The following is a 20641-nucleotide window of genomic DNA, read 5'->3' on the forward strand; positions in this document are numbered from 1 at the left end:
AAATAAATACACTATTTTCGAGACTTGAATCAAATTTTTTAATTAAATTATAAATTATTTGTCTTCTCAACTAATTATATTTTTATTATTTGTATACATTTTTAATATATAAAAAGTGAATTAATATGTACCTTAGTGAATAATAATAATAATAATAACACAGTCTTACAATCACATGGATGATTATTTACGCTGTTAATATAAAAAGATAAGATGTTATTTTTACTAATGTGGCGTTACGTAATTAGATGCACGTGTAAAATTAAAATTAAATTCATACTATGGGATATTGTAATTTGCAAGTAAACTATGGTGGTATAATGATTTTTTTAGCTAGTAATTAAAATTAAGAGCTTGTTTTTGTTGAGAAAGTAACACATTAACTTTTGTGGGCCAACTCAAAATCTTACAACTAGAGGCAGCATTGTCCGAAAGCCCAAACCATGCTTGGAGCTATGTACAAAACAATAATGGAGAAACCAACAGAGGCCCACCACACAAGAATATATATAAAAAACAACACCAATTGGAAAAAAGGAAGAGAAGTTAGAAGAAATTTGAGAAGGAAAGGCACCACCTAAAAAACAAAGCAATAAAAATGGTGATGCTTAAATCAACATCAATGAAACTATTTGACTCATGTCACCGACATCTTCCACTTAATCATTTATATTTTTGTCTGTCTCTTTGTTCAAAATTTAAATTTAAACATGGCTTCACAAATTTATTTGAGAAGAATGTGTTTCAACAATAATCATATATATTATTTCATTCACTCAGAAATGTGACATATTTGAGGAAATTATAGCCACACTTTCACATGGGTTAAAACTCAAGATTCATTTGGATTTTGACTTCTACGGTCTTCCTCTTTGAAAGGAATCTCATAAAGACCATTAATTTGCAATGATATTGATAACCCTCCTACACATTTTATCAATATTATTTATTTATTTTTAAATAATTAAAAAAAAATAAGAAAGGGAGATGAAAACAATGTTTTGCATAGGTAGCACCATCCATCTCCTTGTCAATGAAATTTCACATGTATAATGCAATGCATGAAATAGGGGTAGATTGAAGCATGCTAAGGTGAATAAAATGCACACTATGTTGATGGATTTGCAAATAGTATGGTGCACCATCACATGATATTATTGTTTGTTATTATTCATTATTTGAAAAAAGAAAAAGAAAAAGAAAAAGTTTTGACGTGTATTTCCAATCAATAATTCATTGATTCATGCATGGTTGTTTCACAATAATGACAAGTAGATAATGAAGAGTGGTGAGCTCACCAAACCATGTGATTTGTCTTCAGAGTGGGCCGTAAGAATAGTGTCATTAGCACAAAAGCGGCCTTGGGCCTGGCTTGTAATCGGCCTAGGCTGGGCTGGTCTTATAAAAAGAATTTCAGACCCGAGCTTATTCTGTCCAAAAAAGGACTAAGTTTATAATAAACTTGGTCTGGTTTAGTTGTTAGCTTACTAGTCCGCTTAAGTAAGTGTCAAAAGTTTGAATTTCGCTTTATTCATGCAGTAACCCATTAATCAGTAATAAATTCTTAAATAGAGTTCTAATCCGCGACGGATTAGTCCTTAAACTGTCAGGTAATAGATACCGTAGAAAATTAAAAAAATTATAGCTAAAAATACTACCCAAAAAAAAATTGTAGCTAAGGGATGATGCTTTATTTTAAGTGGTAAATCATGTATATTTTAATATGCTGTATTCGAATTTAAAAATTGGAAGTCATCTAATTCATCTAAAAAAATTATAATAAAGTCTTTATTTTAAAAAATCAGGTTTAGACTCACTAAAAAAGTCTACAAAATCGATTTAAATATATTATTACGTATATATACTATTTTTTCAAAGTGTTATAAATGAGGTTTGAACTATAAACTTTTAATTTAAAAACTTTATTATTTACCATTAGTTTACCAAATTTTTTTAATAAATGTAAAAAAAATTTGTTTCTATCTTATTAGATCTTAGATTCATTTAAAATTTTAATCCAATTAAAACTTTTTATTTATTAATAGACTTGTTAATAGGTTTCAAACCATGCCAACCTTTTGAACATGTTAGACTTAGGTATCTAAATAAACTTTTATCACGCCATAGGCTAAATAACTAAAATACTAATATGATATTTTAACGACAAAATCTAGTTTGGCCTTACTTGTTTTTGTCTTACCATTGCCCCAAAAAAAAGCCTAAAATGTTATGTTGTAATTACAAAATGAGAATATTACTCTAATTTTTTTATTTAAATTGCGAAATAATTTTGAGAACAAGAAGATTCAATTTTTTAGTACAATTTTTATCCATGATATTTTCATATAATAATTTTATTTATAGGTGACAATGAATAAGGTAGAATAGAATTTAGACCTAACCTTAATTCAATTTGTAGATTAGTTTTTTTATTAATATTCAATCTTATTCTATTTGCAAATTTATAACATGTCATGAGTTAGTATAAGTAGTAATTGTGAGAGATAAAACATGAAATTGTGAAAGGTGAACAATAATTATCAAGAAATAAATAAGAATAAAATATTATTTTAATTTTTAAAATTTATGTTAAAAATAAAAATCGTCTCCATTTTTTTTTGGTAAAAAACATTCCTATCAATATATGAAATTTTTAAAATGGTCCTTCAATTAAGTAGCGTTAATTTTTGGACAAATTCATCTCTCGTGATAATTAGTCGTGTAGAAAAAAAATAATTAGACAAATAAATTAAATAAAAACAAAGAAAAGTCACAAAACAAAACATCACCACAGTGATCATATTCTCTTATTCATTGGCTCATACTTTATTACCCTTTTTCCTTTCTTCTGTTATTCTTGCTTCACACTTTACACTAATTCATGGAATCAATCAAAGAATAAGTGTTTGTGCAACACAGATATAAATACATATATCAATACAAGTATCAGATTTTGAATAAATTGACAACATATGAAGCAAGCTCTTGATCCTCAACTTAATTATATCAATACAAATGCTTTTGATGCATCCATATGATTGACTCTGCATGTTCCAAGCAGGATTTCTGGGAGCTCATCTTGTGTGTTGCCCTGCCCACTCACAATTGTCACCAATATTGCGGCCGCAATTTAAAACTAGGTAAAGACTCATATGCAGTTGTCTTCACGTGAAGTTGATAGTTAAAAACTGCTAAATGTCAAATCATCAAACGGTTCTCAAATATCAAATTCACATGAAGACAACTGCAAGTGAGTTTTCACCTTAGAACGATAAGCATTGATCACATTGATATATAACTTTACCTGTATCAAAAATGCCATTTCTATGACCAAGTTGTTAAGGTATCCAAGAACTAGGCTAGCAACCCCCCTTGCAACCGTTGAAGATCCAACATCAATATCAAGCTGATATATATATACATACAAGTTAGATTCTTTAAAACTATATATAAAGTAATGACTAGTAATGTTATTGTTACCTCAAGGTAGTTCTTCCCTCGAATGTAACGGATTTCTAGAGCTTGGCCTACCAAACATGCTTTCCTTCCAACACTTTGTTTTACAATCCATGATCCCTGATACAAAACAAAGATCACATTGTATACTGAATAGGATCTTGTATGATGTGCGGTAGTTTAATAAGAAAAGTTTAAGAGATGCAGATTAACCTTAGAAATATATGGTATGAGCTTAAATCTTGAGTTCCTGTAAGTATCATCTCCATCAACAAAGCTCTGCAGTAAGGGATAGTCTTCCAAGGGAGTTTTCATCATGTAATACAGTGCCATGGAGTACATGGGGTTTCCTGGCATCTGATCCATCACAATTGAATCAATATCAGGTAAACAAATCAATGCTTAATTGCTAATCATAATTAATTATTTGGATATGATAATCTATCTAGAGTGGTCAAACTCACCTGAATGTTAATCACAAAAAAGAATTCTGGACCACCTTTTGCTGCATATTCCTGAATGAATCCAAAAGGACTTATGGTTAAGATTTTTGAGCAGTGTAATTGTCTCAAGACAGTTACCAAATGGGACCTAAGAAAACCATACATGAGCAGCAACACGCGAAGAAAGGAGAACAGACCTGAACTATGGAGTCTAGACGACTACTTAGATTATCTTCGCGCTGATTGGATCGAAGCCAATCTGCACCAACCAGTTCCATTAAGGTTCTTTTTGCCTTGACCTGCAAAACAAAAATTTGTTGTTGTTGCAGTAAAAAAAGGTAAAAAGTATTCAACAAACTGTTAAGTATAGTTGGAAAAATGAGCAAAAATTTCATTGAATATACTAATATAGACCATTAAACTTTTACAAAGTGCTATAGTGTTTTATAACTTTGGGAAATTAGTACCTTTTGATTATCTGTTAAGTAAGTTTCGCCTCGAATCAAGAACAAAGATGGATCAGAAGCAGCCCAGGAGCATGGTAATGCACACTTTGGATCTTTTTGGAGTGTGGTTCCATAATAGCATCTTCCACTTCCCTCCTTGTCTACATCAAACTCCAACCCCTTCTTTGGAACTGCCACATTTAATTTCTCTCACAATATCACATCTATTTTCATATTTTAAACAAATGAAGAAAATGATGCACACAAGAACACTAACTTGCAAGGTCTTGTAATTTTTTGACCAATGAAGAAGGGCTTGCTTTGGTGTGAGTCAAAGGCTGCACATTCCATTAGCATGATTAGCAATTCATAATTATATGAGGACATAGTTATCTTAACTAATCATATTCAATCTGAAGTTATCATTAATCATATTCTAAATGGTAATGTACCATTTTTTCTGACTCCAGTTCAGAGTTCCAATCATTTGGTGTGTCATAATAATCTGATGTATAGTCTGGAACATCAAAGAACTCATCTTTAGAATCATTGAATCCCATTAAGCCTGTTTGACTAGAAGCAGCAACTTTCTGAACCTCATCTTCCACAACAGAACCTTCCTCAATATTCTTGCTGCTGTTCTTTTCTTCAACTTCATCCTTTTGGTCCTCATCAAGTGGTGGCAACCCAACAATATCTTTTGTTCCTGCAATTGATTCAGTGTGGAAACTTCCTCCTTTTGTTTTAAACAGTTCTCTTAGTGCTGCAAAAGGGTCAAAATCAATTTAAGGACTTGCTACATTTCATCCATAACAAGCTGCAAACTCTACAATCTAAAAGCCTCAATTGGCAACTATCTCAGGATATGAATACAGAAACTTTCAGTCTTGTATGGTCTCGGTGTTTCTGTATTTACTGTCTTGAGATACTTACCGAACAAACATAGTCTAACATACCAGCAACTCTCTCAAGCATGCGAACAGTTATGGCCCTTGCATTCGCAGGGCGCAAATACAGTTTCCAATACTTCCAATCAACAGCAAGCATGTGTTTCACAACTGATTGTGTTCCATTGTTAACAGGAGTAACTACATATCCTCCACCTGCCCAACAATTTACACAATTGTTACAGAAAGTAAAATAAGCATCCTTGTTTATACTCCCTCTATTCTCTCTTGTTTCTATGTGATCAATACATGGATAACATGTAGATTTAGAAGAAGAAGAAACATAGAAAACATCATTTCAGGAAAATCCTACTTGAACTTTCATCCAACCTACATATCTGTTTTCTCATTTCTGTCAAAAATTTCTTGTAGAGTAACATTCCATTGAGTTTCTTGTTATGGAATCAGTGAAATGTTAAACAATGATATCGAGATTTAAAGCGTACGTTACTTTTAAGGCAAGCTCGGACATAGCCTCTCTGTGGTGGACACTTCTTATGATACACAGACTGATATAGTATCACTGTTAAGAAAAACAACCAAACAGAACACAAATTATAACTAACAACATAACTGTGTATGCACTTTGCTTCACAAAAAACACAGAAAAGTACCATATGTGCCATCATCCTCTCTTCTCCAATATCTTTGTAACAGAAAATCTCTTTTTTTCATTCCCCTTCAAAGGAAGAATATACATCTTAATATTAGCAACATGGTTGATATTCTTTATGTCTGAATTGTAACTTGTATACAAGGTACCAATATCTACCATGGCAGCCAATCATTGTAAAGTTCAAGGTGAATAAGATCTGTGTGACCATCAAAGTGTTCAACCACACTTCCTCTATTAACACAAAAGTCCCATCTGCAACAACACACTTGCAAATTTAGCTTTGGAATATGAATATATGGAAACTCCAAGAACAAATTAGATGGAATTTGTTCCTCAATACATTCGAAAAAAGACGGCTGATTAGTCCTTCGAGACTTACTCTGATCTTGAAGGATCAAGACACATAAGGGTGTTAAAAATGTCCTCTGAAGTTCCATCAACCACACCAACTGCCATTATTGCTTGACTATCACCCCACTGTTGAATGCAGAAACAGAATGTTCACTTTTCAAAAAAAGAGAAAAAAAAAAAAAAAGAACCAAAATGTTATTAGACTTACCCTTCCAAGAGCATCCCATTCTTTTGCTTCTTTGAACATCCTTAGTCCTGCAAAACAGGCATTGAACTATGTGAAATAAGAACCAAGTCACTATTTAATTTGTATTGGACAATGAGCTAATAATAAATCTTTTACCATTTTGGCAACCAAATATCTTCCATGTTGAAGGTGCAATAACATCAGATGTCATTGCTTCTGAGTATATGTATCCATTTAAATCCAATTCAGAGTGTTTCCAATCTATTGATTTTGTGCCTCCATTTCTGCTTTAAACAACAATTTTGAGGCATCAAGCAGACATATCTTGTATATATGCAATGACTAGTACAAAATAATAATAAAAACAAAAGCTCATAATATTAAAATAATCTGACTTATAAAATAAAATTTATGTCATTTATGCACCTCAAAGATGAACGTCTTCTTCTCCGGTGGGAAGTCACATATTTCCTTGTTGGACTTGGGCAATCCTGAAATATATTATGAAAGAAACTTAAGCTTCTTAATTATGATGAGACAAACAAGCATTCTAACTCATTTAATTAAGGTGCAGAGTGGAACCTTCAATGCAGCTTCTTGCAATGATTTTATCCATTTTGCAGCTTCTTCTGGACTAGTTGCTCCCAACTATAAAAAAATTGAAATTTAAACAACCACCATGCATCAACCCAATATATAATGAAAATAAACTGTCGTATATGCATTTACCTTAAGCTTATCCCTTTGATTTGAAGTATGATATGCAGTGAAAGTGAATAACACCTACAGAAAACAGATATCAATACGACCACTTGATTTGTTCAAAGCACTGAAATTTAATAGGAAATATATTCAAATAATTTTTTTTTTTTTTTATCTTGATTAATATTCTTACCTTTTTGTTAATATTTTCCCTTCCATTGTCAGTAACACGGATGGAGGAATCTATTATTGCACTTCTAATTGGCTCCTGAAAATATACAGCAGTTTGTTCATTAATTTACAACTATGAATTAGTTATTATGTATCATAATTATAAAAGTAATTGGTTATTGTCTTAAATTATGTGAAAACTAAACTAACCCTTCTGAAAATTCTGTTGTTGTTGTCATCTAATTAGAGCAACGAAACGTATTATTTAAATTAATTGTGAAATTAAACCAATAGTAATTAATTGAAGGAATAGCTTTTTTTTTCCCAATGTGAAGAACAAAGCAGAATACCAAAGACTACAAGTGACATTTTTTCAATGTTTCAGATTCAAAGTGTCAAAACACATAACAATGATAATAATAATAATAATAATAAATAACAATCATTATTTGTAAAAGATCAGCAATTATTAGAAATTGAGTATAAAATTAAAAATCATCAGCAACATACAACACCTGTAATGAAGCATCATTAAATCCTACTAATTAAAGGGAAAAAAGAAAAGGAAGAAGGATGATATAATTAAAAATGCACCTCCATTTGAGAAACAGGTTTGGTTTTGAAGCTTCTAAGGACATTGTCTTTGATGATGAAGTACCTCTTACGCGAGCTATGTTGACCAAACCTGTTATGGCGAAGAAGATAGAGAAAACCCTCCATTTTTTCCCCATTACTACTCTGAGAAGGAACACCCATTATTATTGTTATTCGTTATTTACATTCACAACATTGATTGGCGCTTCGTCTTCAACAATGATCGTCAAAAAGGCATCTTTATTGTCGCTGAACCCCAAAGAAAAAGAAAGGAAGAAACTTTTTTGAAGGGGCATGGAAGAAGCGTTGAAACGCGGTGGAGCAGCAGAAGAAGAAGAAGGTGTTGGTGGTTGATCCTCTGAAACCGCCAATGAAGGAAGGATAACAGAGAATCGGAATTGAGATGGCAGTGATGATGACAACGAACAACGATCAACGTTGGTGTTTGGTTTTGTGTTCCTATTTTCCCGCTTCAACGATAACTACTTCTGCATGTTTTTTGTTGGGAAACGTGAACTCCATATCACAAACATATGTCAATCTTTCTTTTCTTTTTTTTTATTATTTATTTTATTCTTCTAAGTTCTAACAATGTCAAACTTATTTGCATTATTCATTTTCTCTTTCTATAATGTAATACTCCACTTTCCTGTATATGTTTAGAAGAAGATTAGACTTTAGAGGATATACTTAAATAAGTTTTTAAAAAATTTTGCATCTGATATTTTTACTTTTAAAAGAATTGTATTACGTTAAAGTTTTTAAACTTTATAAAAATAAGGTATATAAATTCTTTCATCACACTTTTAAGAATATATTTGTCTAAATAAAATAATAAATTTTATTAAAATAGAAACTTATATATCTTATTTTGTTAAAATTCAAAGACTTTAATATAAGAGATCAGAGATAAAATTGGTAAAAGAATGAGAAAGAGAGAAAAAAAGAGAGAGAAAGAGGAGAGAAATATTTAATTTTAGAAGAAAAATTTTGATTTCAATTGTAATAAAAAAGATATATGAATATGATATATTTTGATTGTAAAATTAATAATAAATAATATATATAGTTATATTTTAATTTTAATTTTAATTTTAGTTATAATTATAAAATGTAACAATATATATTAGATAGATAACAAATATAATAGATTCTTTAGAAAAGTAGTACGTAGTATATTTAATTTTTCATATAGGTTTATCTAATTACTCTTTGATAATAATGCTTAAAGTTTTACATGTGAATGGTGAAGTAATTGATAGTTCTTTTGTTTTCATCACCATATATCTTGACCAAATATTAACGATATATAGGTATAGATAAATAAATAAATCATAACTATCTACACTATTTTCGGTACGAATTTGCATAGAAACTTTAAATAAATAAATTATTACATGGTCTATATCCTATTTACTAGGATTTTAGAGTATGTGGAGTTGTGTATGATAGAGTTTAAATATACCAGTAAACTATTAAAATGATATTTGAACGATTGTATTGTTGATAAAATAAATTTTAAAAGAGGTTAACGATATATAAATTTTTGAAAAATTTAAAAATACGATAAAAAAATTAAATATTAAATGTAAATTTTAAAAAATACTTTAGAGATTAAATTTTGATGTAAATTTTTGTAAATATTATTAGAAAAATAAGATATTTTTATCTTTAAAATTTAGTATTTTTTTCAAGTGATTTTTTAAAAAAAACTATTGTGAATAACCACATTTTTTTGAAAAAAAAAACTAGAGATAAAATTTTACTCCGAATTCTTTTGTGCACTTTTTAAATATTACCAAAAAATTTATATCTAATGAATAAACCATTTACTAAACATAAAAGTTATTTTGTTATTTATAAAAGGTATAATAATTATTGATTCTTTTTGTCGTATTTTCAAATTATTCAGAGGTTGTTTTGTCTATAACATTTTTTAGGGTTAATTTTGTCAGAAACTGAATTTTTTGGATATCAAATTAGTAGTTTAGACATGTATGTTATATTTGTTTAAAAATAAATTTATTAATTTTTTTATGGATTGAACAGATTTAATTGGGTGAAAAAATTTTCTATTAGTTGGATCGAATGAAAAGATTCTAAACTTCTATGATTTACACTTATTTAGGACGAGTGGTCAGCTCACTCGTCCGCTTAAATAAGTGTCGGGGTTCGAATCCCGCCTTGTGCATGCAGCAACCCATTAGTCAGCGACAAACCCTTAAATAGAACTTAAATCCACAACGAATTAGTCATTGACCTATTGAATTGGGAGATACCGTAGACAACCGCCGTGAAGGTGGGGCCAAGTATTAAGGAATGAGGGTACCCTTTTTTTATTAGTTTCCCTTGATTTGCAGAAAAGAAACAATGACCATATTATAAATGAAGTTATTTTCTTTTGTTTCTTAGTTTCTTTCTTTAATCAGTTATTAACCAATCAATGTTTTCTACAGAGAATAGACTGAGTACTTATTCTATCACTATTAATTATTAATAGTTTTCTTTATTTTTAGGATTTGAATAGATTGATTTTTTTTCTTTTTACGTTTCATTTTGATAATTAATCACAAGGCTTAGGCTGATGGAAACTACAATACAGATTAGAATTCACAGGCTAATAATATAGAAAATGAAGTAAGTATCCACCAACTTCTTTAGCTTCAAGATAATTCAATTTGTCAACTACGGGAAGATACATTTTTCTTCAAATCATGGCAAGAATTCTAAACAAATTGCCTTGAAATGTTCATTTTAGCCAACCAAGACCACATGTTTTCTATCTCAACAATGATTAGTAAAGAAAAATAAATAAATAAATCAAAATCCTTGTTGTAAGTGAGAATTAACTTGTTTAATTGTAATATGAGACATTCAAAACCACATTTTCAAACTTGAAATGTTTCTCAATACATAAGAAGAAAGATCCTCTAAGTTTGTTAACCATTATGTAGTGCCTTTAAGATCTAACTAACATACCCTATAATTTTCTCAAAGGGAGGTTGAATGCTAGTTTTGGATGAATGGCATGTGATCAAATTTTCAGGGGAAGATCGTACAAACAAGTAAATCTATAGTTGCAATTAGTTCTCTTAATGCATACAATAATGGTATATGACCTTCTCATACTCCCCAAAAAATTTGGATCTCCTCAGTCACTGCAATAAGAAAGACATAATAATGGTTGATAAGTGAGAGCTCAGAGAAGAGAAAATGTTATGAATACAATTTTTCTTTTCTTTTACGAAGAAGACAACGAAAGAAAGTTGTTGAAGCGAGATTTAACACATGCCTTTCTGAAACTAGCGAGATGTTCATCATTTTCGTATGGAAAGATCGGCGTGTAGGTATGACACCGAGGCCACGAAAAACAAGAAAATTGCAATTGACAGCATCAATGGCTCGGCAAGCATGAATATAGGGTTGAAAGTGTAGTATACCTGCGAAAAGAATAACAGAAGACAAGGTTAGACAAAGAATAAAGCACAACGATATTTAAGTAGAACGAAACCAACAGCATACAGCATACTAGAGTAGGCAAGGACACAACTTCTATGTTGTACAATGTGTTAAGACTCAACGCAGTAGCTCAAAGATAAAATGAAATATTTTATACTTTGGTCTTTATGCTGCGAACAGCCAAGTTTTGAAAGTGTCATGGTTTTCATTTTCAAAGTCTATGAAGGTTAGAAAAAAGCAAGTCCTAAGTAATCTCTGTCCCAAGCTTGTTCCCGGGAAAGAACTACAAATGTAATCTTTGAATCTTAATCATGACTGTGGTTGCCGTGGACAGGTTTATCGCCTGTAATACCTGGAAAGGAACGTTATGCTCAGGAACTACATTACTCTTTTCTAGAACAACAACAGTCCTTCCGATCACATCAAGATATGAATATTTGATCTGCAAAATTCAAAAGCAAAACTGTTTCAGCTGCAGGAAAACAAATGCTTCATTAAGCTATAGTAATACAAGGGAAAACAGAAATTCATAACCACCACAACTAAAACAAGAAGAAAAGCAATATATTTAATTAGACAACTTCGTAAATTGTTTCTTAGATAATGCAGAAATTCCATTGACACAATTATTCTGTCATAACAGTACACATTGCTCCATCTATGTTTTAAGCAATCTCTCTGAAAACACTTATTTTTTTATTTTAGTTTATCTTTGGCAGTTAAACTCGGATGAAGCTGTCACTACAGCTGTGTAATTGTAAACAACGCAATGCAGCGTAACAGCGTATGCAGCATTATCCAAAGAGAATATTACCTCTAGATGTTGGTCCACTTGGAAAGGGATCACGGCTGTGGGATCTTTGGATCCCTCTGGCAGTACAACCTGAAATTTAATCGTTTAAGAAGGGTAAATTAAACCTCCATTATTGTGTACACAAGCCGTCAAAGCAAAGGTCACAGATTTCAGTAAAAAATATCAATCACAAGTCGCAAAGCAAAAGAACAAGCTCAAACCCACTTTTAAAATCAACTTGTCAACCACTGTCTGAGTAAGTGGACATCCAAAAGTAAAGTTGAGGTATCTTCTACCATCTGGTGACTCAAAAAGGAAGTCTTGCAATGGTAGCCCATAACCGATGACAAAGGTTGATTTCCAGCCTCCAAACAGGGGATACCGAGGTTGAAATTCAAGTTCTGACTGCAAATGATAAGCATGTAAATAAGTATAAGATCGGAAATCATGACATCAATGAAATGGTATGCTTCATTTAAAACTCAATCATATGCCATACCTTCCGATAATCTGTACGTAAGTTTGAAGTCGAAACATTTCCTATTTCATCTCTGTAGTACACAGAGTGAACCTTGGGGGGCAGTTTTGCTAGAAGATGTTTGAATGAAGATACACCAGTAGCATCTGGTCTAGTTTGATATTCAACCCTGTCCACATAAAACCACTTTTTAAGTTCATGCATAATAAAAGAAACTTGAAAATTGCATGCAAACAAAATTATTACTCCCACCCATCCTAAATGATAGTCTTTCAAGGCAATGGATGGAAATTATTAATAGTTTTAAATGACTAAAATACCTTTTTATTCACTCATTTGAATATCACCCCTTAGCCGACCCCACTTAGTGGGACAAGGCTTTGTTGTTGTTGTATTTGAATATCACCCCTTAATAATGCAATAACTACCATTATTTAATAACCCCCGCCACGCCGGGGGGTTCAAAGTGGTTAAAAATTGCATTCCTTGTATCGAAGTTCAACATAAAATGACATCTAATCCAAGATTTTGAAGAGAGCATTCTGAGATACATGACTACTTATGTTGTTCTTCAAAGAACAAAGACAAGATCTTGAGCTTTACAAAGAACTAAAGTGATGGAAAACATACCTCGAAAAAGCTCCTTTATGTCGAGCACCTGCATGGACCAGCCTATATCGCTCTGTGACCTGTACATTTCCCCAGTGAGAAATTTCAATTTCACGTTCTAGCTCCTCAACTACCGCGAATGGATTGTTATTTTCAAAATGGACTAGAACAGGAGAATATGAATATGGGGGTTGATCTTCATAAGGTCCATATTTCAGCTCTGTACCAGCACGTTTAGCGGGATCGACCACAGTGAATGATTCTACCCGAGTGCTTGGTGTCTTAATGAAAGTTGTCTGTTCCTTGACATGATAGGGAGACAACAATATAGCACTATCACGGAAATAGACCAGCTGTGACTCTGATTGAGTTATTTCTACAGGGAAAGGTTCCAGAGAATGTGTCAATATGTAAAGCACCTCTAGTGTTGCAGTTTCACCTTTATTTAGTGGAGTTAACAAAGTTACGGTGAAGAATTTAGTTCCATTAGGTCCATCTGGTAGCTCTGCAGATTTAACATCAAGGGGGATGTAAGTCTTCTTCTTCCGTTTCCCAGAAGTTGCTGCAGCTTTGACTATTGCAAGATGTTCCGCTTCAGCAGGTGAAAAAGCAAGATGTACTTCTGAAGCAGGGGATGTTTCCAAATTTTCAACCTGAAAGAGAAAATGTGCAAAAATAAATGATCTGCCAATCCCTTCAAGGTTCAAAAATTACACGAATAAATTCTAGTCTAGAACAGAATACAATTCACGATTTGATAACTGTTATCAAATGTAAGTCAGCATACATAGTCACACATTACATCTAGACATAATAAAATGATCCAGCGACTATAGTCCATAACTCGACGTAAAAGAATACTCAGTCAAAGCAGAATATGGAACCCAATTTATACAAGAAACAGGATAGAGGAGTTACCTTCAATGTCAAGTACACCTTAATGATGTGAGAAGTCAAATCAATCTGCAAGGATCATGGGAATACTGTCAGTCAAAGAATGTCTAAAACAGACTATGTGAACGTCCCCGGACAAAACATGATCGAAGTGTCGAAGACATACAGCATTTTCTAAAACAAGTTAAAATCAGGCTCAAATATCAGCTTCAACAAATGATATGGAAATAATCAAAGTACTATAATAACACTAATCTTCCAAACTTACTTCACAGACAATCATATTCCTCAATATCACACTCACAGAGAGAGCACATGTTAATAGTCAAACTTAGATAACAAACAAATCCAAATTGAACCTCCAAACTATAATTGGCCCTCTAACGAACTAAAGTGGCATCAAAAGAGACAAATGAAACGTTTCCACAAAACAAGGTATACATATATAATATCTATGCAACGAATTTATCATATATTATGATAGCCATCTCGCAAGTTCAGATTTTTCACACAGTCCCTTGAACCCCAAAACCAATTCATCTCATTTCCACCAACAGATTTTCAGCTGATACCGGACGAACGAAGAACTACTTAAGGAGAAGAATTAAAAAATACAGAATTTGGAATGAGAATTAAGAATTGGGGTAAAAAGAGATCGATTTGACGAAATAAGAGAGAGATGAATGAAGGAGAGCATACTCTGCGTTCGGCATTGAGGATCTGAAGGTCGTGCGTAGAAGAGAAGGAAGTTGGAAGAAGGAAGAGAGAGAAGATGAGAAGAAGAGAGAGTGGAACTCTGAAGTGAGGTTGTTCTTCCATTGGCATTGAGAGCAGTTGCAGTTGACGAAGCTGAGGGAACGAGACTCCAAGAGAGATTGGAGAACGCTGTTTTTCTTTTCTTTTTTTTCTGTGCTTTTTTGGTCTCATTCGGTTTTGGTCATTGTTTCGGGGAGCTTTTTTTCTGGTCATTGTTTTGGGCTTTATCTTAAAGCCCAAAATCAGTTTATTTTTTTCCGTATTATTTTATTGAATTCGGCCTAATACAAAACTATCCATCTCTTCTTTTAACAAAAACTATCAATGTAATACCAAAAAAAAAAACTTTCAATGTTTCTGACAAAAAAAAATATGAAATGGCTTTTTTTGTCAAATAAAAAACTAATTCATTATAAATTTGAGTTTTATTGCATATAAAAAAATTATAAATTTTATTTAATAATTTATTACTGTCTACTGAATTATTATATACTAAAATATAATTTAAACCTTCAATAATTATTTAAACAAATAAATAAGTTGACCACTCAATCAAGTTAAGTTAATTATCAAATCAGTTAATTCTATCAATATATTAAATTCTAAAAAATACTAAAGAATCAATAGAATTTATTATTTTTGGCTAGCTAATAATATTTAAAAATATAAACTAAAAATATATTTGTTAGATTTTTAGACTAAAAAAATTAGACTAATGACTCAAAATATTGGTAAAAAATAATAAATTTTATTGATTCCTGAATTTTTTTCTTAAATTCTCAGTTCATTGAGTGAAGTGTATTATCTGGCTATAAATAAATAAATAAATAAATAAATAGCAAGTCTAAAATAAATAAATAAATAAATAAATATGTGAATAGAGATAAGAGTTTATATACAAAATAAATATAAAAAAATATTAAACTTAACCTTTGTGAATTTGAAAATATTAATTTGTTTGTATGTCATTATGTTGTTAAAATTTATTTTTCAATGAAAACATTATTTTTAAATTTTTCAGTGTATTTAACAAAAATTGTAGTAATAAAAATAAAAAAATATAAAATATATTTTTTAAAATGTTTTTATATAAAATATCTAAATACGAAATTACTTTTATTTTTTAAAAATATTTTTTTGTTAAAATATTCCCCCAAACAAAGGTTAAGAAACTAACATTTTTAGTAAAAAAAATTACTAGTATTAAGTCAAATATAAAAATAGATATAAAGAAAAATATGTTGATTTATGTGACATTATAATCTGGATTATATTTTAAATCAATTATATTATTACATGTTTGTCAATCTGTCTCTTACTTATTTAATTTACAATATGCCTATTTTAGTCATTCTATTTATAGTTACGTATGTTATTGTATTGTAACGTAGTCATTTTTATTAATTATATATAATGTAATTCAAATTTATATTATTTTTATAACTATTAAAAAATATTTATACAAAAAATCATAATATATATTGGGTAATTATTTAAGAATACCTATACAATAAAATAGAATGTATACATATTTAATAAATTATGTATAAATTGAATATAAATTATATGGACATATATCCTAGAATATATTACCTAAATTAGAATAATGTCATGTATACATGTTTTATATTCTTCTACAATATATTATTCTTTTTAAAATTTATCATCAAAATACTGTTTATTTTCAAAATCTTTTGGTAATAATACATAAATTTAATTTTGATAAATATAAAAAAAATTTATAAGTATATTCAATTATGTATTATTAATAATTTTTAACAATTATGTCAGGAAGACTACCATTTTAAATAAAAAGTATAAAATTATTTAGGAAGATGCATATTATGTTACATAGGTTGGGAAGCATTCCAGAAATGAGATAATATTGTAACAAATTCAATAGATAATCACTCCAAAACAATGCACCTATTGGCACACTTAACGGTTGCGGCCTATTCTTCTTCCTAGATTTAATTCCCTCCTTTAGACTCGGTATAATCAAATAACTCACACTCACATGTGTACTCTTTCTAGATTCACATACACAAATGAAAAATCTTTGAGACTCAAAACAGAAAAAACAAAATAGAAAACGAAAACAAGGAATATCTAATTACTTAAAAGCTTTTTATTGCACTGCATATAGTTATTTATGATACTACCACTAACACTATTACCTTTTCATTTCTCTATTATCACTTTGTAAGAGAGACTCTTTTCTTTTTTTTACGTTGAAGTAGTGAATGACAGACATGGCATGCATGAAGCTTGGATCAAAATCCGATGTGTTTTATCTTGATCGGCAAAATTGGTTAGTACACACTTATTAACTTCTTTTTCTTCCTAATTGTTGTTTGGTTCTTCTTTCATTTCTTGCAATTTATTTTTTCAAACGTGTTCCTAACACCCTATCTGAAATTATTGGTATGTGAATCATAAAATTGTTCATGGTGTTTGATTAGGCTTTGCTCAACTGGGCTTCCAAGTGATGTCATTGTTGAAATTGGTGAAACATCCTTTCATCTTCACAAGGTTTGTGTTTTCAATCCTCACCCCAAGATTTTGTTTTCATCATTTTACTACTTATTATTATGACTAATTTACAGAAATGTCTCTTAAAATGAATATGAAATTGATTAAAAAAGCATATAACAAATGGAGGTTGTGTCCATTTTTAATTCAACCAGCTAATTTTGTTCTAATTCCAAAATTCAGCTGATAATTAGTTGAATTTAATTGTTATACACGAACAATGTAAAATAGTTTTATAAAAATATCCAATCAGATATTTATATTTATATGAAACAGAACATAAATGTTTCTCTTGTCTGTAATAAATAAATCAGTAGAAGTATCTCTTAAGTTGTTCTTGTTACTTTTCATATTTAGATTCTTAAAAAAACCATTTTTTGTTGTGTACACCAGTTTCCACTTATATCAAGAAGTGAATTGCTAGAAACAATTATGAAAGAAGACAATGAAAAATCAGTGATTGAACTTCATGAACTACCAGGAGGAGCCAAGGCCTTTCTACTCATAGCAAAGTTCTGTTATGGTGTCAAAATGGAGCTAACACCATCAAATGTGGTTAGTCTCCGGTGTGCCGCCGAGTACCTCCAAATGACAGAGGACTATGGAGAGGGAAATCTCATCATACAGACTGAGAATTTCCTAAACCACATCTTCACTTATTGGACAGACACTCTTAGAGCTCTAAGAACATGTGAAGAAGATGTTTTGCCTTTTGCTGAAGAGCTTCACATAACTTCAAGGTGCATACAATCTTTGGTGTTGAAAGCTGCAGATCCAAGCTTGGTTACTTCTCAAAGTGTTGTTCAAAGTCCAGAGAACAGAATAGGAGGACTCGTATCGAAGATAACATGCGAAGATTGGTGGTATGAGGATGTTTCTTCACTTAGCTTGCCATTATACAAAAGATTCATGCATGGTGCTAGTGGAAGGCACATGAAGGCTGAGAAGATTTCTGGTTCCCTTGTTTACTATGCTAAAAAGAATGTTCCTTTATTGGGAAGCCAATTCAGTGGAAACAATTCTAACAAGTCATCATCAATTTCTTGTTGTACTCCTTCTGAAGCAGATCAAAGGAACATGATAGAAGAGATTGTGGAAATGCTTCCAAATGTAAAGGGTATCACACCAACCAAGTTCTTGTTAAGGGTTCTTAGAACAGCAATGGCATTGTATGCTAGCTCATCTTGTTGTGCAAGTTTGGAGAAAAAGATTGGTGCTCAGTTAGATGAAGCTGATCTTGATGATCTTCTGATCCCAAACATTGGATACTTAATGGAAACCCTTTATGATATTGATTGTGTTCAGAGGATGCTTGATCATTTCATGATTGTGGAGCATGATGGTATTGATTCCACAACATCTTCTAATGACATAGAGGAAGAAAGAGAGAAGGGATTGCTTGAAGGCTCTCAACAAACTCCAATGATAAAAGTGGCTAATCTTGTTGATAGCTATCTTGCTGAGGTTGCACCTGATTCCAATGTGAAGCTTCAAAAGTTTCAGGCACTTGCTGCTGTCATTCCTGATTATGCTAGGACCCTTGATGATGCTTTATATCGTGCCATTGATATATATCTCAAGGTACTAACAATCAAATCATAGTTCTTCTTCTTTGAATCCTTAAAAGTTTGCTAGCATTAGCTTGAGTCTTGATATTCTTAAGAGTGAATACCTCACCCGACTTCTGACAATTATCTCGAAAGGACAACGAAGTCCCGAAAAAAAAAACACCCAATCCGTCTCGATATTTTTTTTGGGGACTGATTAGTCTCTGTGCAAAAAAAAAACAACATTAACTTTTTTTGGCATAGGGGCCTCGTTGTCCTTTTAAAGTAATTGTCAGAGGCCGGGTTGAGTTTTTTTTTTGTTAAAGATCTCATTGTCTTTCGAGATAATTGTCAGGGGCTGTTTTGGTTTTATTCTATTCTTTTAAAAGTGAAAATAACATATTTAGCACTCAAATATTGCACCATTATAAATGCTCTTAAAATAAGTCACCATTGCCAACAAATCAGATCAAATTCAGGCCAATTAACTACTTTACAGCCTGGACTGTTGAGGACGAAGCCTGGTGGGTCCTGACCTGTTTCCACCCCTATAGTTGCTAGCTCGAAGTTGATGTCACATTCACATTCATAATTTACTAACAAATTCATTGTGAACTTGACAGGCTCATCCATGGCTAACAGACTCAGAGAAGGAACAAATTTGCAAGCTCATGAACTGCCAGAAGCTGTCCCTGGAAGCCAGCACACACGCGGCGCAGAATGAGAGGCTTCCCCTCCGAGTTGTGGTCCAAGTCCTGTTCTTTGAGCAGCTCAAACTCAGAACCTCAGTTGCCGGTTGGTTCTTTTCATCTGATAACAACAACAACAGCAGCCTTGAGAATTCAGAGAAACAACAGCATAACTTAGCACTGATAGGAAATGACCAAACTAACCCCTTCATGGCCTTTGAGAATGTGAGGGAGCGTGTGAGTGAGCTTGAGAAAGAGTACCTGCACATGAAGAAAGAGCTTGAGAAGATGATGGTTAAGTCCAAGATTAGTTGGAACGTGATCCTCAAGAAATTGGGGTGTAGGTTAATACCTAAGCCCCCTAATAACAACAAGGTCACAAAATCATGTAGGAAAACCAAGATAACACCAACATCAACCACCATCACCACCACCACTACCACCATGGAAGATCAAAAGGCCATGACTGAAGTGAATTGATCTGAACTGAAAGATTTTGAAGTTGAAAGAATATTCTCAACTTTGCTTTCACTTTTGGTTGTTTTAGTTTGGTTTTAATGGAGATTTCCCTTGTTGCTCTTAATCTTATGCTGATAATAATGTATCTAAATAATTATCACTTTCTTATTATGTTGCAACTTAATTAGACATTATAAAGTTGGGAAATGACATGCTTTTTTGGTATCTAAAATTTGCAATTAATTACTCAAAATTTTATGTTTAATTGCTTAATTAGACATTTTATTGCATTTGTTAAATTCTTCTAAGTTTCGGGTCACATCATGGTCTATACATATCAATATTTGGACCAAGTTTTAGAAAAACTCGATATGAAAATTAATTATATAAGGTTGAGGAAATCATAAAGAGAATACACTTTTGATTAGGAAAATGTTTTTGACATTATCAAATTATAAATTTAAGTGAATTTTCAATTTTTTTTTGTAAACATTAAAATAAGTGCAAATACA

General features: G+C 31.4%; 3 protein-coding genes across 3 annotated transcripts; 1 reads left to right on the plus strand and 2 right to left on the minus strand.

Annotated features, from left to right (window-relative positions):
* Positions 1 to 3001: 3001 nt before the first annotated feature.
* Positions 3002 to 8075, minus strand: LOC107467904 (protein ENHANCED DISEASE RESISTANCE 2-like). The gene is made up of 21 exons (XM_016087127.3): positions 7914 to 8075; positions 7342 to 7416; positions 7176 to 7229; positions 7029 to 7094; positions 6873 to 6937; positions 6603 to 6730; positions 6468 to 6514; positions 6288 to 6385; positions 6065 to 6160; positions 5907 to 5971; positions 5744 to 5815; positions 5302 to 5448; positions 4798 to 5108; positions 4623 to 4683; positions 4367 to 4536; positions 4097 to 4198; positions 3921 to 3971; positions 3670 to 3813; positions 3481 to 3576; positions 3305 to 3406; positions 3002 to 3091 (listed from the first exon to the last, which is right to left on the minus strand). The coding sequence occupies exons 1-21, from the start codon at positions 8073 to 8075 to the stop codon at positions 3002 to 3004; spliced, it is 2202 nt and encodes a 733-aa protein (XP_015942613.1).
* Positions 8076 to 10742: 2667 nt separating this feature from the next.
* LOC107467933 (dolichyl-diphosphooligosaccharide--protein glycosyltransferase subunit 1B) lies at positions 10743 to 15045 on the minus strand. The gene is made up of 9 exons (XM_016087159.3): positions 14846 to 15045; positions 14171 to 14215; positions 13274 to 13905; positions 12665 to 12812; positions 12391 to 12570; positions 12187 to 12255; positions 11725 to 11814; positions 11206 to 11353; positions 10743 to 11071 (listed from the first exon to the last, which is right to left on the minus strand). Exons 1-8 carry the CDS (start codon positions 14969 to 14971, stop codon positions 11231 to 11233), a joined length of 1413 nt encoding a protein of 470 aa, XP_015942645.1. The 5' UTR covers positions 14972 to 15045; the 3' UTR covers positions 10743 to 11071; positions 11206 to 11230.
* A 2036-nt stretch (positions 15046 to 17081) lies between these two features.
* On the plus strand, positions 17082 to 20150 carry LOC107467905 (BTB/POZ domain-containing protein At5g03250-like). Its single transcript, XM_016087128.3, has 4 exons — positions 17082 to 17213; positions 17365 to 17434; positions 17828 to 19015; positions 19605 to 20150. Exons 1-4 carry the CDS (start codon positions 17146 to 17148, stop codon positions 20148 to 20150), a joined length of 1872 nt encoding a protein of 623 aa, XP_015942614.2. The 5' UTR covers positions 17082 to 17145.
* Positions 20151 to 20641: the final 491 nt, after the last annotated feature.

This window comes from Arachis duranensis, chromosome 9 (genome assembly GCF_000817695.3).
Source record: "Arachis duranensis cultivar V14167 chromosome 9, aradu.V14167.gnm2.J7QH, whole genome shotgun sequence".
Classification (NCBI taxonomy): Eukaryota; Viridiplantae; Streptophyta; class Magnoliopsida; order Fabales; family Fabaceae; genus Arachis; species Arachis duranensis.